Source organism: Trachurus trachurus (genome assembly GCF_905171665.1).
Source record: "Trachurus trachurus genome assembly, chromosome: 13".
NCBI lineage: Eukaryota > Metazoa > Chordata > Actinopteri > Carangiformes > Carangidae > Trachurus > Trachurus trachurus.
This window is the reverse complement of record NC_139892.1, coordinates 29,407,441-29,421,584: the sequence shown is the minus strand read 5'-3', so window position 1 is coordinate 29,421,584 and position 14,144 is coordinate 29,407,441. Positions and strand designations below refer to the sequence as shown.

The 14,144-nt window shown below is 40.7% G+C and overlaps 3 protein-coding genes across 3 annotated transcripts in view; 2 read left to right on the top strand and 1 right to left on the bottom strand.

Annotated features, from left to right (window-relative positions):
* The window catches only part of nxn (nucleoredoxin), a 60,072-nt gene extending 55,336 nt beyond the window's left edge, over positions 1 to 4,736 (top strand). The window contains exon 8 of the mRNA XM_083984527.1: positions 3,919 to 4,736. Within this exon, the coding sequence (XP_083840653.1) occupies positions 3,919 to 4,101 (183 nt within the window). The 3' untranslated portion in view covers positions 4,102 to 4,736. The remainder of the gene's footprint in view (positions 1 to 3,918) is intronic.
* A 1,421-nt stretch (positions 4,737 to 6,157) lies between these two features.
* Positions 6,158 to 8,695, bottom strand: mrm3a (mitochondrial rRNA methyltransferase 3a; the record flags this gene model as incomplete). Its single annotated transcript, XM_083984304.1, has 4 exons — positions 6,158 to 6,741; positions 6,844 to 7,005; positions 7,100 to 7,344; positions 8,295 to 8,695. The coding sequence occupies 4 exons, from the start codon at positions 8,693 to 8,695 to the stop codon at positions 6,158 to 6,160; spliced, it is 1,392 nt and encodes a 463-aa protein (XP_083840430.1).
* A 2,181-nt stretch (positions 8,696 to 10,876) lies between these two features.
* On the top strand, positions 10,877 to 13,654 carry glod4 (glyoxalase domain containing 4). Its single transcript, XM_083984434.1, has 9 exons — positions 10,877 to 11,030; positions 11,189 to 11,238; positions 11,349 to 11,469; positions 11,589 to 11,733; positions 12,424 to 12,560; positions 12,736 to 12,822; positions 12,931 to 13,044; positions 13,126 to 13,212; positions 13,307 to 13,654. Exons 1-9 carry the CDS (start codon positions 10,941 to 10,943, stop codon positions 13,370 to 13,372), a joined length of 897 nt encoding a protein of 298 aa, XP_083840560.1. The 5' UTR covers positions 10,877 to 10,940; the 3' UTR covers positions 13,373 to 13,654.
* The last annotated feature ends 490 nt before the right edge of the window (positions 13,655 to 14,144 follow it).

Here is a 14,144-nt window from a genome sequence, read left to right as displayed (position 1 = left end):
CTTGCCAGGCCAGCTGCTGGGTTTTCTGTGTCCATGAGACAGCAGTATGTTGGCAGTCTCTCAGGGGGAGGCCAGGCTGAGCAGAATGACACAGGATCTTCTTACCATACTGAAAAAACCATACGCCCCAGAGTGGTGCAGCGCTTTTATAAATGCAGCATGAAAGATCTTTTGTTCTTTCATTTCTGCTGTGTAATGGCTATTGCATGCAAAATGAACTCTGGCAGTATTATCCACTCATATAAGAATGTAACTGCTTTTGTGGCAAGAAGAAGTGAGTGTTGACTATGATTCCTCTCTTCAAAGCTCTGTTTTCCCAGGGTGTGTGTGTGTGTGTGTGTGTGTTTGTGTGTGCGAACAGTTGGATTGCCTTGACTTTGTTTTAATGTGGGTTGCATGAACACTTGTGGACCGCCTCTTCTGTCATTGTTCTTTGTATTTGCTAAAAACTTGACCAACATTGAAATATCTCTGTAATTACTGCATGAATGAATGCCATGAAAAATTGTTCAGATATTTGTGGTTTCCAGGGAAAGAATAAGGATGCCTTTATAGAAATTTGAAACTGAAAGTAGTAGTCTGTGTTCTAATATTAGATTTTTTTTATACATAAATGTGATTTTAATATTTTTGGTTTATTTGAGAAATAATAGGTTGTCCTTGTCGTCATTATTTCATAATGAAATTAGTTGACCCCATTTACATTTGCAGCTTTAAGTGATATGTGCTATTGAAATGTTATTAAATGAATGGACTTGATATGTAATAGACATTCTTGTGCCCATCAGAATGAACTTTTAGTGGTGCTTTAACTTTTCCTCTGGAGCCATAGGTCATTAGTTTGTCCAGCACTTTTCATAATAATCAGATGTCTGCAAAGGTAATGGTGCATTCAGTCCATAATACCACTTATTAGCATGGAAACATGATTACAAAAGGTGGCGAATAACCTAAACATTACATCTTGTAAACATCAACAGGCAGCGAGCATGTTGATCTCAGTCCCGTGGCCAGACAACCTTTTTTGTTGTTTGATTATAAACACATCAGTAGTTCCTTTTTTTCTTATATTTTGTCAAACAGGAAAAAAATTATATTGACTCCAGAAATGTTCTTTACTTCTTTAAATCTGCTGACTGGTGACCCCACCTAATTTAATTTACCTAATCTAATGTCGAAAAAGATCTAAAAAATTCACAATGACGACTTGTCCTCAAGGCATCAGAGCCAGCAGGCCAGTTAGATGGATGCAGCCCCGGCTCGGAGGCCGGTGGTGAGTGAGCTCTGTTATCATCGTCAGTTCAGGCCTTATCAGATGGTCAGATTCTGTGAAATGCCACAGTGCATCAATAATCAGAACAAGCCTGACACGGCCCAGCAGGTTCCACACGGTAGACACACGCTGAGCCTTATCACAGCTGTGAGTGCAGGCTACACAGCAGAGAGGCCCTTTGTCTTTTTTGTTCTGAGCCGAGCTGTGAAGGGTGGGTGGGATGATTGTGGGGGGGTGTCAGGGGCAGGGGCGGCGACGGTGGCTCTGGAATGGCAGCACCTCCCCGAGAAGCAGTTTACACAAGCGGAGAAGTCACACAAAAGAAGATGCATGACTTCCTACCGAGGTGAAAGCTGACGCAGAGATTACATCTCCTCATATCGGAGAGGCTGGATAGGCCACGGTGACAGATTGTTGAATTTCCCCCCTTTGTGGTTTCTTTACACTGCATGCCCAGATGATCTATAATCTACGCTCTGTATGGCTGCAAGAGAGCATGCGAGGGAAGGGCTTTTTATTTGTAGTAGGAGAATGGAGTAGTATTTCACTCGTAACCATGTTGTCCTCAGTGACAGCTTACATCTGTGAGCATTAAGTGGTCAATGTATGGTGATTTGCAGCATAATAAAACGGGCACCATTCAGAGGAAGTTAGCTGCCTACAATAAAAATACCACGCTGCAACTCATCTGTTCCATCTGTTAGCAGTTTTGCAAAGTAGAGGTCACAGACTTCATCTTGGCATACTTATCCTTTTTAGGTAGTGGCACAGCCAAGCTATTCAATGAAAAGTCTTAAGAGCTGAGTGTGTGTGTGGTTTGATCCATTTAACGAGAATAGCTGCGGATTCTCTGATAACATTGAAGATGCAACAGAAAAAGGCCTGAAAGGAGGAAATGCTGGAACATTATATGTAGCTGGAACTCCATCTATCTTTGACTTTGTTTTGACAAAACTCACACTAGCACATAAATCAGTAACCGACTGTGTTAACACCAAGAGTCACCGCCTCTGTGAGAGGTCCAGCTCTTTGTTGCAGTGCCACCCTCTGGCCCCGTCCCGTTACTTCTGCCTTCTTCAACATAATCTTTTCCATATGAAACTGATCCTAAATCTCCCTCTGAGTCTCCCTCTGAGCCAGCAAACTAAGCTGAGGGGAAATCAGGCCATGCTGTCAAGAAGAAGACAGAATGTCTCCAGTGGTAGTAGTTGTACGCATTTAATGCGTGAACTGTGTGATCTTAATAAACATAGCATATGAAATCCATTTGACCTGTGGAAAAAAAAAAGGTGACAAGAATAATGGATATCCGTGGAGCAGAGCAGCTCCTGGCTGGAAAAAGAGCTGAGTTATGAAACGGTGTGATTTCTTATTCTCAATACTCAATAATTAATGGCTCTCTCAAGCTTGTTTGGAAGTTGCTGCCGGTCTGCTAGTCATTCATATCTGTTGCATACAGCTAGAGGGGCTGTAATCCTGACTTGTCAGAGGCTGAGAGGTGACAGCCAGCCTCAGGCAGAACATGGGTGAAGGAGTTTAACAAAAAAAATGTGCCATGAAATGAAACTTGAATTCTCAGTAAACCCAGCAGCAATCTGTTTTTATCATACTCTATCACGTCTATGCACTGCTGTCTCTCTCTCTCTCGCTCCTGCCCACGTGTGCTATACGCTCCATGATGAGACTTTTATCTGACATGAGCGAGCTTTTGAAAACGGGAGGTATGCTGTCGGACCCCCACCTGACTCCTTCCTGTCTTTTCCACACAGCAGGATGTGTGACTAAGCTCCGACCCTCTGGTCTCTTCAGGCAGGCTGCCTGCAGAAGCATGGTAGAGGAGAGTGGATAGTTATTATTCTCTTTCAAGAAGTGTGCATTAATGATGCTTGTGCCAGGCATTCATGAATTTTATGAGGTAAATCGGAGCGTGAGATAGTTCAAGTTGAGCGTGCTGTGCTAATTTTCTTTCCTGATGAGCCCCAGAAAAATGTGTAATCTAGGTTGCTCTCTTTTCTGTGAGAACATAATATCCAGTGTTTGTTGACACCGTGGTATGTTTAAACCAGTGGTTGTTAGTGGTTTTCAACCCCTTTAAACAAAGTTGTCAACAGGTTGTGACCAATGCAACCGAATTAGTGTCAAGCGCCAAATCAAGAGTGGTCCAGTCAATGTCTGAAAAATTGAATTAGAAATTATATATAACAAAGAATAATTATTTCTTCTTATATTTATACATATATATATATATATATATATATATATATATATATATATATATATATATATATATATATATATATATATATATATATATATATATATATATATATATATATATATATATATATATATATATACAGTAATTAAGAAATGTAATCTTTTGATGAGTTTTACGCTGACAGTGCATCAACATACTTCAACACTTAGATTATTAAAAAAGGTTATATTTTCAGAGTCATCATATCAGCATTTTTAATTTGCTTAGTTTGTTTGGATGCAGACTTACCAAAGCCAGAGCTGGCAGATAAAAATGCCCTGTCAGCATTTTGACTTTTCATTGAGCATGAAGAATGTACCACATGCAACATGATGTAATATCACACTAGTAACAGCTTTTCTCTCTCTCTCTCTCTCTCTGACGGCAGGACGACATGAGCGACTCTCTGCGGGACTACACTAACCTCCCAGAAGCAGCTCCTCTGCTCACTATCCTGGACATGTCGGCCCGCGCCAAGTACGTCCGCGATGTCGAAGAGATCACGCCGGCCGTGGTGGATCAGTTTGTCGGCGACTTCCTGGGTGAAAAGCTCAAACCGGAGCCCATCTAAAGAGGACGTCCAAATATCAATCGGATATACTATATTGGGACTCACTCCATCATCGACCCCCTGACCTGTTGCTACACCCCTCACCCTTCCCAGTCCTCCCCACTCTCTCTCTCACCTCTCCTCCTGACCATGTCAGACTGTAAGAGAGATGTCTCACTTTTTACTGACATTTTAACATTTTTTTAGACATGTTCCTCTTTTCATGGAGTCCTCTCTTTCTCCTGTGGTGCCTTGCATTGACTATAGTCCCTACAGTAATATATATGGAGATTCTGTTGGTTTTTTGGCCTCAAGAAAAGTATTTGTATTTTTTTTTTCACACAATAGCATTTCTGAATTCTAGAGAAAACCAGAGAATTACCCAGTGGACCTACGTATTAAGCTGATTCTTTGCTTTCTTTGCGTCTTGTCTGCAAGATCCTTGTTACTTATGGTTTCTGAAAGATGTCGAGAGAGAACAAAATGCATTTTTACAGTTGTAATTCACATGTATACTTAGTGCAAATGTGGTAAACCTCAGTTGGATGTAGCCGTAAGCAAAAACAGTATGACAGGTGCACATACGGTAAAGATCACATTATACTTGCTTGTAACAGAACAATGACTGATGTTTTAAAAGCCCTGTGTCTTGTGGTGTGTGTTACGATGTGAGTGAAAGTCATCTCTAGCCAGTCGTTATGGTGGTTCTCATCTCATAGTCATTATGAGGGCTTTCTGTGAAGGTCCTCTGATGAAAAGGCAGAGTTATTCCTGAAGGCACAAATATGGCATTTGAAATGTGTTGAATGTATAAATCCCTATATTCTGTTACTGAGTCATGACTCCTCACACCCATTAAAAATTCACTGGCAAGCACACAGTTCTGTTCCTGTTAAGTTCTGCCAAAAAAGTTAAAGCTCTTGCAGATGAGAAATACACCCAGTGAAAATATTTCAATAATGCTCATGGTCTCAAAGAAGTTTAATGCAAATGTTGCTTTACTGTCTGAGACCGTATGCAGATTTTATTCCTCCACGTTACTTGCTTGCATTGGCCGTGTTGCTGATAAGCCTGACACTGTGAGTCTTGTCCTTTCCAGAGTAAATCTAATAAGTGCACGCATCTATTTAAGGCTCTTAGAAACTGGGTAAAGGATGTGCTTACATGCTTTTCCTTTTCTTTAAAGTAAGGCTAGTGTCTCATTGGAGGGCCGTGGGAAAGGGGATTTAAAACTTTCTCCAGCTAAAAATGTACGTCTAAAGGTAGTTTAACTGTTTAATACACATGTTCTTTGACCACATGCAGCCCAACACTTCTACATGCACCTTTTTACATTAATCTGATTACAGACTACTGGATCACTGTCAACGTGTCATAAATCTAAACTTAATGTCAGATTAACATAAAAATCTGCAGCAGAACAAGGTAACACATGCACAGAGAGAGAAAAATATGTCTTATGGCGTCCTCTGAAATAACTGCATAAATTATTTGTATCTCAATAGCCATCTTCTATATCAGTTGAACATGTGCTGTCAAACACAATTTTTTCTGTCTTTTTTTTTCACCTCACAGCAGCTTTAGAAAAACTAGAACAACTGCCTCCTGATTGTGTCAGACTAGTTTCAGGTTTCATCCCTGTTAATCCTGAACCATAAAATATGAACCATGTGTAGTTACAATGCGAGTTCTTGAGTAATGACTGGTAAGTGTTTTGTGAGGTCATCATGACCGTGTGTGGGCATCTGTGCCAAATGTGAAGGGATTTATTTGATGTGTTCTACTACAGAGTTTTGTGTTCACAAGGCCAAAATCATCTTTTGTGAGGTCACAGAGACCTTAACTCCAAAAAGATCCACCAAAAGGTTTGTCCTAATAAGACTAATGAGAATGTGAAATAGCAAATTGATAATGAAAATAACTCAGCTGAAGGCATTCAACACACACACACATATGAAAAACGCACACAACAACTTCGCTTGACATGAATTTAAAAGAAAAAAACATTTGCGAGACAATTTCATGTTTTATTGCCGGGGAACAGGGGTGCATGTCACACTGTGCTTTAGAGGGAACGTCATGAAAGCTGCCCCTCAGCTTTGGATTTCCATTTCCTTCCAGATGTTTGCATTAATTTCAGCAGCTGCTTCCTGCCCTCAAACAAAAGGATACTTGCTGCCATGGCTGAATTCAAGCTGTCCACATCAGGGACAACGGGGATGAAGAGCCTGTGACCGGCGGTTTTCTCAGCCAGCTGGACCGACTCTAGACTGAGGCCATGTGTCTCACCACCTATAACAAGAGCAGTGGGACTCTGAGCCCAGCTCTCGTGGTACAGTTTGCTGCCAACTCTGGGGAGTGAAAGTCCTTCATCCTCCGAGTCAGAGTCATACTCCTCGCGGCGCACGTCACTGCGACTGCGCCTTGTGCTGACCCAGCCATAGTCTCCTGCTTTAGAAGGTTTGTGAGACTCATTCATTTGCAAATCCTCTGCTTCTCTGCTTTTGTCGGGGCCACAGCTGCTGTCAGCCACGTGGACGGTCACGGCTTTAGGGAGATGGTTTTCCATTTTATCCCAGTCCACGCTGGGGAAGATGGGAAGACGGAAATGGGCGCCCATTGCTGCTCGCAGAACCTTCGGCTCCCAAGCATCAACACAGCCTGTTGGATGAAAAATGAAAAAATTACTAAAAATCACTAGCAAGAAAGAAAAAAAAGCCATTTCCTAGGGGTGGGGTGCACCACAAACATGATCTAACCTACCCTTGGTGAGCAGGACGTTATGGCATCCAGCAGCAGCAGCACAGCGCAGCATAGTCCCAAGGTTGCCTGGGTCTCGGATGTTGTCACATATCAGCGACAACGGCACTGAATGACCTGCATTTGCAAAGTTTAACCGCGATGGATCTGGCCGAGAAAATATGGCTGCAGAGGGAGAGATAAAAGTGAGCAACTAAACAAGACAGTAGAGTATCTGTCTTCTTCAGTAATGAATCAAAACAAACTATGTGACTCTTACCGATCACCCCCTGGGGGGCTACGAGGTCAGACCAGATCTTGATCTCCTCAAACTTGACTTTGACTAGCGTGGCCCTTCTCAGCCGGTCCAGGGGGAGCTCTCGGAGCCGATCCACTGTGCTGAAGAACACGATCTGTGGGTTGGCACCAGCATCCAGGGCATCGCAGATCAAACGCCTGCCCTCCAGGAGGATTTTGCCCTGGTGCTCGCGAAACGTCCGAGAACGAGCAACACTCACCAACCTCCTGCAACACAGAGAAAGGTAGAGAGAGAGAGAGAGAGAGAGAGAGAGAGAAAGAGAGAGAGGTGAGAAGGACTGTGAACATGACCTATTCTCATAATTATAATTACTGTTTTGGAAGCTGTTTTTCCCTCCACAAACCACTAATGAAGACAGCTCAAAACCTCTTCTTACTACCAGATAGTAATCAGATAATTTGCATAAGAGAGCACAGTTTTAGCAACATACAGTATAGTATTATACATACATACATGTTATATTAATCAGTTATTACTGATGCAACATGTGTGAGCAGTGTTTATTTTACAACCTGATGAAATTTACAACCTTACATACTGCTGAGTATTAAACAGTTGATCATATTTTAATGGCTGAGGAGGATATATGTACCAAGATACATGCCCAGAGGCCACACAACCCTCAAACCCCCTACAGGTTTTATCTGTATGATTTAATTATCACTCATTTGTTATAAATCTGACAAATTGTGGTCTTTTGGAAAGACCAAATCTGATTTTCAAACCTCAAGTTTAAGTTTATATTGAAGTCATGTTGTGTTTTATCAAATTGCTGCTTTAATCTTTTCTGTGTTGACACCTATGGGTGAGGTTTCATTTTCAAAACATCTGGCTGTTCTCTAATTTTTCTAATTTGTCCTCAAACAGTGAAAACACAACAATGATGAGGTTTAGACAATATTCATATTTGAGAAGCTTGTTTCAAAATTGTTTCCATTTCATTTTCTCTCAGATTCCTACACTGATTCACTGATCAACCAGGTGCTTCAGCTTCAGAGCTCCTTGGGGTGTGTGTGCAGTGGTGTTTCATTAGGAGCCGCAATATGTTGTTCCCTTCCTAAACAGCCCTGTGACTAGACCACTGCCACCAGATGTGGATGAAACTTCCCTGTGAGCTGTGATGATGATCACAGTGGGCTCATGCAGTGACACTTACGCCAGTCTCTTGTCTCCAGGAGTCGCCCTCTCAAAGCGCAGTCCGTCCACCTGATCCCGACTAACAGAGAGGGGAGCGTGGTGTTTTCCAGGTGGCTGCACATTAGTCCTCGTCTTGACAGAGCCTCTGTCTTCATCCCGCCGTGCTGCAGATGATGATGATGATGGTGGTGATGTGATTGCTTCCTCCTTCCTCCTCTCCTTGACATGCTGCCCTGCTGTCTCAGACTGAGCTCCCCTCCTCTCCACCGCCGGCTCGTCGGCCAGCAGCACCTGGACAGGTTTCCTCCTCAGGCCTCGCACGTACCGTTTTGATGCCACGACCACATCGTTTTCCCTGGTTAGAAAAGCACGTTGTTCTCTGCAGAGGAGACTTATCACGCTCCTCACATAGGCTGCCATTGCTATCACACTGCGCTGAAGTACGTTTCAAGGTCGTGAAGGGGAGGAGGAGATTCTGTTTTCCTTACAATTTATTGCTGTGAGAGGTCGTCACACACTTTAGGTAGTTGTTTGAAACCGTTTGAAACCCATTTTCAAACTTTTTTTTTTTTTTTTTTTTACTATAATTTCGCCCTAACAATATAACTAACAACAACAATAACTGGACCATATCTAGATTTTAAAAAGCAAAGACCTGTTAATTATGGATTAGATTATCTAAGACCAGCTAAAATTCCCTTTGAAACATAATGGTTTCATAATGTGAAACGTTTAGTCTATGTGTTAAATCAAACGCATAAAAAACAAACTATTAAAGGAAAAGTTTATCCATGTGTCGAAGCAGAAACTGACTTCAGCGTTGTCTCTTTCTTCTTCTTCTGTGGCATTTTACAGCAGCCGGCATCCATGAAGTTGCATTACTGCCACCCTCAGGTTGTATCTAAATCCTACAGTCCAGTCCTAACCAGACATGAGAAGACCACCCTCCTTCCCTGTGTGCTTTCTCCATTCTCCAATATGCCCCTTACATTTTCTTCCACGCCCCCTGTTCTCTGCAGACGCCTCATCATTATCTGCTCTTCCTGTACAAACTTCCTGCATGATATGAATAGCCAGTTCCCTTTCCTGACAATAATCACATTACCCTGTAGGATGCTCATAATGTTCATTGTGCTACTTAAATTACTGTGTCCTATTCTCAACCTGGTTATTATTTATTTATTTAACAGGCACAATGCTCTAAGATTTAGCTGTGAGCTCATCTGCTGTCCCTGGGCACAGACAACAATGGTAGAGAACATGAGAGCAAGGCGGGCATTAGTAAAAACTTCTAAAAACAATAACATCTATACATGGTATCATAGAATCCAAAGTTTGAGATTCCATAACGAAATGAGTACACAAATACAGACAATTTCATACATTCACAATCATGCATGCACTAATTTGCTCTTTTATTTTATTTCCCCTGTTTTGTGATGACTTTACTTTATTTCATATTGAATATAAATGCCATCCTCACCTGTGGCAGCAAAGGTGGAATATGGAAACAAATCCATATCCCACCTTTGCTGCTATAGGTGACCTGACATTCCTAAATATGCTGGAATACAATATTGCACCCTTTCCTCCCAGCTCTTTTAAATATTACTGGTGCCAAATACTGATGGCTTTTTGCCATGCCTGTTCTGACACTTATTAATGCCGCCACTGAGTCACTAAATGTAAGGAGGCCTATTTTCTGCGTTTAGCCCACTAACACCATTATCGATTGTTGCTTGCCTTCCTTTCCTAAACCCAATTTGATATGGGACATCATATTTTTACTTTCCAATAAGTAAACCAGCCTCTCATTTATTCATCCTCTCCAATAATTTGCAGATATGGGACGTCAAGGCAATTGGTCTATTGCACAGCTCTTTCCCAGGTTTCTGAATAGGGATAATATTGCTTCTTTCTGTGGCATTTTCACTTTATCCCACACTTTGTAATGTCAATAATTTTCCAAGACTTCTTTAGTTTTTAAGTAGTATGCAGCCCATATTTCGTCTTTCCCAGGAGCAGTTTGTCTTATCAAATGCCTTCCTCAGCTCATCTGGTGAAAGGGACATCTTCCACCCTATCAAAATGAGTTTTCCTACTCTTCTCTGTTTTATTCTTCTGTTCTTTCTCTACCATGAGTATCTTTGATTGCAGTCTACTATCTCCAGTGCTGCCCTGAGCTTGCTTTTTTCAGAGTAACTGATACTACATTACATCTAAAATGAATGTCGTTCATGTGTAATGTCGAGGGTGTAGGCTACTGTCCAAAAACCAACCCTAACCCTAATGTTGGCTATTCCTTTTCCTAAGTTTCCTCTTCTTTCAAGCTGCTTTCAGATTTGCTGTAGCCTCGCGAGAGAATGCGATACAACACATTGGGTGATACCATTAATGTCAATATAGGGGTGTGGAGAACTTCGTTTTATTACTTTTTGCTTGAAGTCAATGTAATTGTCCTCAATTATATTTAATAATATTTCATTTTAAAGTGTGACATAATGTCTATTGGCTGTATTTGCTGTTGTAAATTGCTTCTGATTGTCAAGTGGCACTTATTTTACAAACCAATCGATGTCAGAATAATCGACCATCAAGGAAGCTTAATCGCTCGCCGCACGCACAGTTCGATCTGCAACACAGGCATCACTGACACTTGTGAAACATGGCTTTGAGACGAGCGCTGCATTTTGTTTTCAAAGTTGGTGACAGGACCAAAACAGCTACTTTTTACCGAGATGTGTTGGGCATGAAGGTACTTTCTCTGTGCTTATTTTAATCACGAGACGCTGCTGATTAATACCCAGCCAGTGGGTTGCACAACAATGTTTCTGCTAAATCCTCTTCTCTCACATGACTGTTCTTAAAAATCAGCTTTAAATGTCTTTTTTTATTATGTCCTAATCTGTTTAGATTTTACGCCATGAGGAGTTTGAAGAAGGGTGCAAAGCTACTTGCAATGGGTAGATATAACGCATGAGAAACTGAACTTTGTACTGACAGCTGTGGAGGCTAATACAAAACTGTTAGGCTATATGTTAATGACAACTGCACACATCCTGTATCCATACAGGCCCTATGACGGAAAATGGAGCAAGACAATGGTTGGCTTTGGTCCAGAGGATGACCATTTTGTTGCTGAACTGACATACAATTATGGTGTTGGAGAATATCAGCTTGGCAATGACTTCTTGGTGGGTGAGGGGTCATTTAGACATTGCACGGAAGTTAACAATGTATGTTACAGAAATCTTGAAATATATATGTATTGTTTTGTATAAAAAAAAAATTGTCATCCATGTGCTGGCTTTAGGGCCTCACTCTGCAGTCAAGCCAAGCTGTCAGCAATGCTAAACGTCTAGGATGGCCTCTCACGGAGGTAGGAGAGGGTCTGTATAAGACCCAGGCTCCAGGAGGGTATCACTTCTACCTGGTGGACAAAGAGCAGCCTCCTAATGGTGAGTGACACAGGCCTTGTCCATCTGTTATTTCTGCATGAAAGGCAGAGTGTTATCGTTTGGCCTTTGCTGAACAGAGTCAAATTTTGACAATTATTAGTTGTTATAATTCAATCACATTTATCTAGTTAAAAATACCAATAATATGACTTCACAAATAGGCAGAGTTGATTAGTATCATAGCTGGATGAATGTAATTACTATAATAGCATGTTTTTTTAAACGTATTAATGGAATTAATATAATTTTCAGCTAATAATTTTTATTGGACAGTTTAATCAAACTGTGTAACAACTGTTTAGTCATTCTGTTTCTTACAACTTCATAAGGTCACACTTCTTGAAGATAGGGGTTAGGTCCTGAATGGGACTTACAAATAGATGAATGACAACAACAGTAATATGAATAACTTAAATTACAGAGCACCTTTCATAATACAGTTATAAATTGATTTACAATACAATGAATACAAGTTGTTCTGTTAATATCAAAAATATGAATTTCAATCATGATAAATGTTGTGAAGAGCCATATTGTGCATGCAGAAAAGGAAACACAGAAAACTCTGCACAATGTTAACCTCTTGACATTGTGCAGATTTTGTCAATCCAGTCACTGTGGATGCATTCACTAGTGCCCTTACCTCTATTATTATCACAAGGTGAGTAACCTTTCGTAATTTGTCCGCAGACCCTGTGCAGAAGGTTTGTCTTGGAGTATCAGACCTCCAGAAATCGATAAACTTCTGGGCCACACTTTTGGGAATGAAGGTGATGGAGAAGAATGAGGAAAAGAAATCAGTGTTGATGGGATTCACAGACACACAAGTGAGTCAAGTTTCAGAGGAAGTGTCAGTGCCTGATTTCCCTTCAGAATTTAAATAAAATAAAATAGTTATACTGTTGTATATATTGATGATTGTATTTTGAACTTCAGATTTTGTGTTAATGGTTAAAGAATGCCTTTCACAACACATTTTAATACTTTTAATAATATATGCAGTGTAAACTGGAGCTTCATGATATTGGTGGGACAGTCGATCATGGAACTGCGTTTGGGAGGATAGCATTTTCATGCCCACGGGAGCAGGTAAAAACATTACATCATGGATAAACCCTAGTGTTTGTTGATACTGGAGAGACATCATCGTTATTAATTATCATCATAAATGTAATGCTCATTATTTATATTCCTCAGCTGCCAGACCTCGAAGCCTTGATGAAGAAAGAAAAGCAGAAAATTCTCACTCCATTAGTCAGCCTAGACACTCCTGGAAAAGCCACAGTTGAAGTGGTTATTTTGGCTGACCCAGTAAGTGTATTACATAAAAAATGTTATTATTATATGAAGGGAGTCTCAGTTAACATGTTGTCTACACCATGTTTGTTTTAGGATGGCCATGAGATATGCTTTGTTGGAGATGAGGCATTTAGGCAGCTGTCCATGGTGGATCCCACAGGGAATGACTTGCTCGATAAGGTTGGTGTTGCCTCAACATTTCACTTTCTACATTTACCACACAGCATGCGTTTCATGTTCACTCTGCTTGTGTTCATTGTGCTTTTAAACCCAGGCTATGGCTGAAGATAAAAGTGACGAGTGGTTTGCCAAGCACAACAGACAGAAAGCTGCTGCGTGAGATGAAGGACTCTGTGAACCATCCTTTCTTCACCATCCATATGACGGCAAGATGCTGCACAAGGCACTTGTAGAGGCGTAATTTAATCCAAGTGTCCATAGACCGACAGTGTGAGATACATTTCATGCCATTAGCTGCTGTGGCACTGACAACGCTTAATCAATTTGATGGGCTTTTTCTTTTTTCAATAAATATTATTCCTTTACATTCCCAATAAAGGAAAGAGGTGTGCTAAAATATTTAATTAAATACTCTCTCTTCTTTCTTTCTTTCTTTCTTTCTTTCTTTCTTTCTTTCTTTCTTTCTTTCTTTTTTTTTAAAGAAGGGTATCACTATGGTCATGGGCAAAATTCTCCAACCAATCTCTGCATTGTGGCCACCACTTAGCTACCACTAATTCCTGGAGCAATTCTACCTGAACATAAGGTTTTCAATCACCAGTTGTGGCAATTTGCTTAACGATTATTTGGGGAAATGCCATACAAGCACAGGGCCAGATCATGATATTGTAGGCTACTTAGGCTAAATAGTGCAAATTTGCATTCAATCAAATGACCAAACACAAAGAGGCTATATGAGGTGTAACTTGAGCCAGGGCAGTTTGATTATCTACAAAACTTTACCATCATATTCTGAGACTTATCCTTGTAAAGTTACACAATGTTGATGTATTTGCCTGCTCAAAATAATTATAATAAAAAAAACTTTATAGCTTTGTAAAATAGTTTCATGTGTGTTTTCCTCTGTGTTTTACTCAATTGATAATTTTCTT

Bases quoted from the DNA above. Each gene is read 5' to 3' on its own strand.
- glod4 (XM_083984434.1), top strand. From the start codon at position 10,941: ATGGCTTTGAGACGAGCGCTGCATTTTGTTTTCAAAGTTGGTGACAGG. The intron at 11,031-11,188 runs GTACTTTCTCTG...TAATCTGTTTAG, and splicing joins GAGATGTGTTGGGCATGAAG to ATTTTACGCCATGAGGAGTT. The intron at 11,239-11,348 runs GTAGATATAACG...GTATCCATACAG, and splicing joins TGCAAAGCTACTTGCAATGG to GCCCTATGACGGAAAATGGA.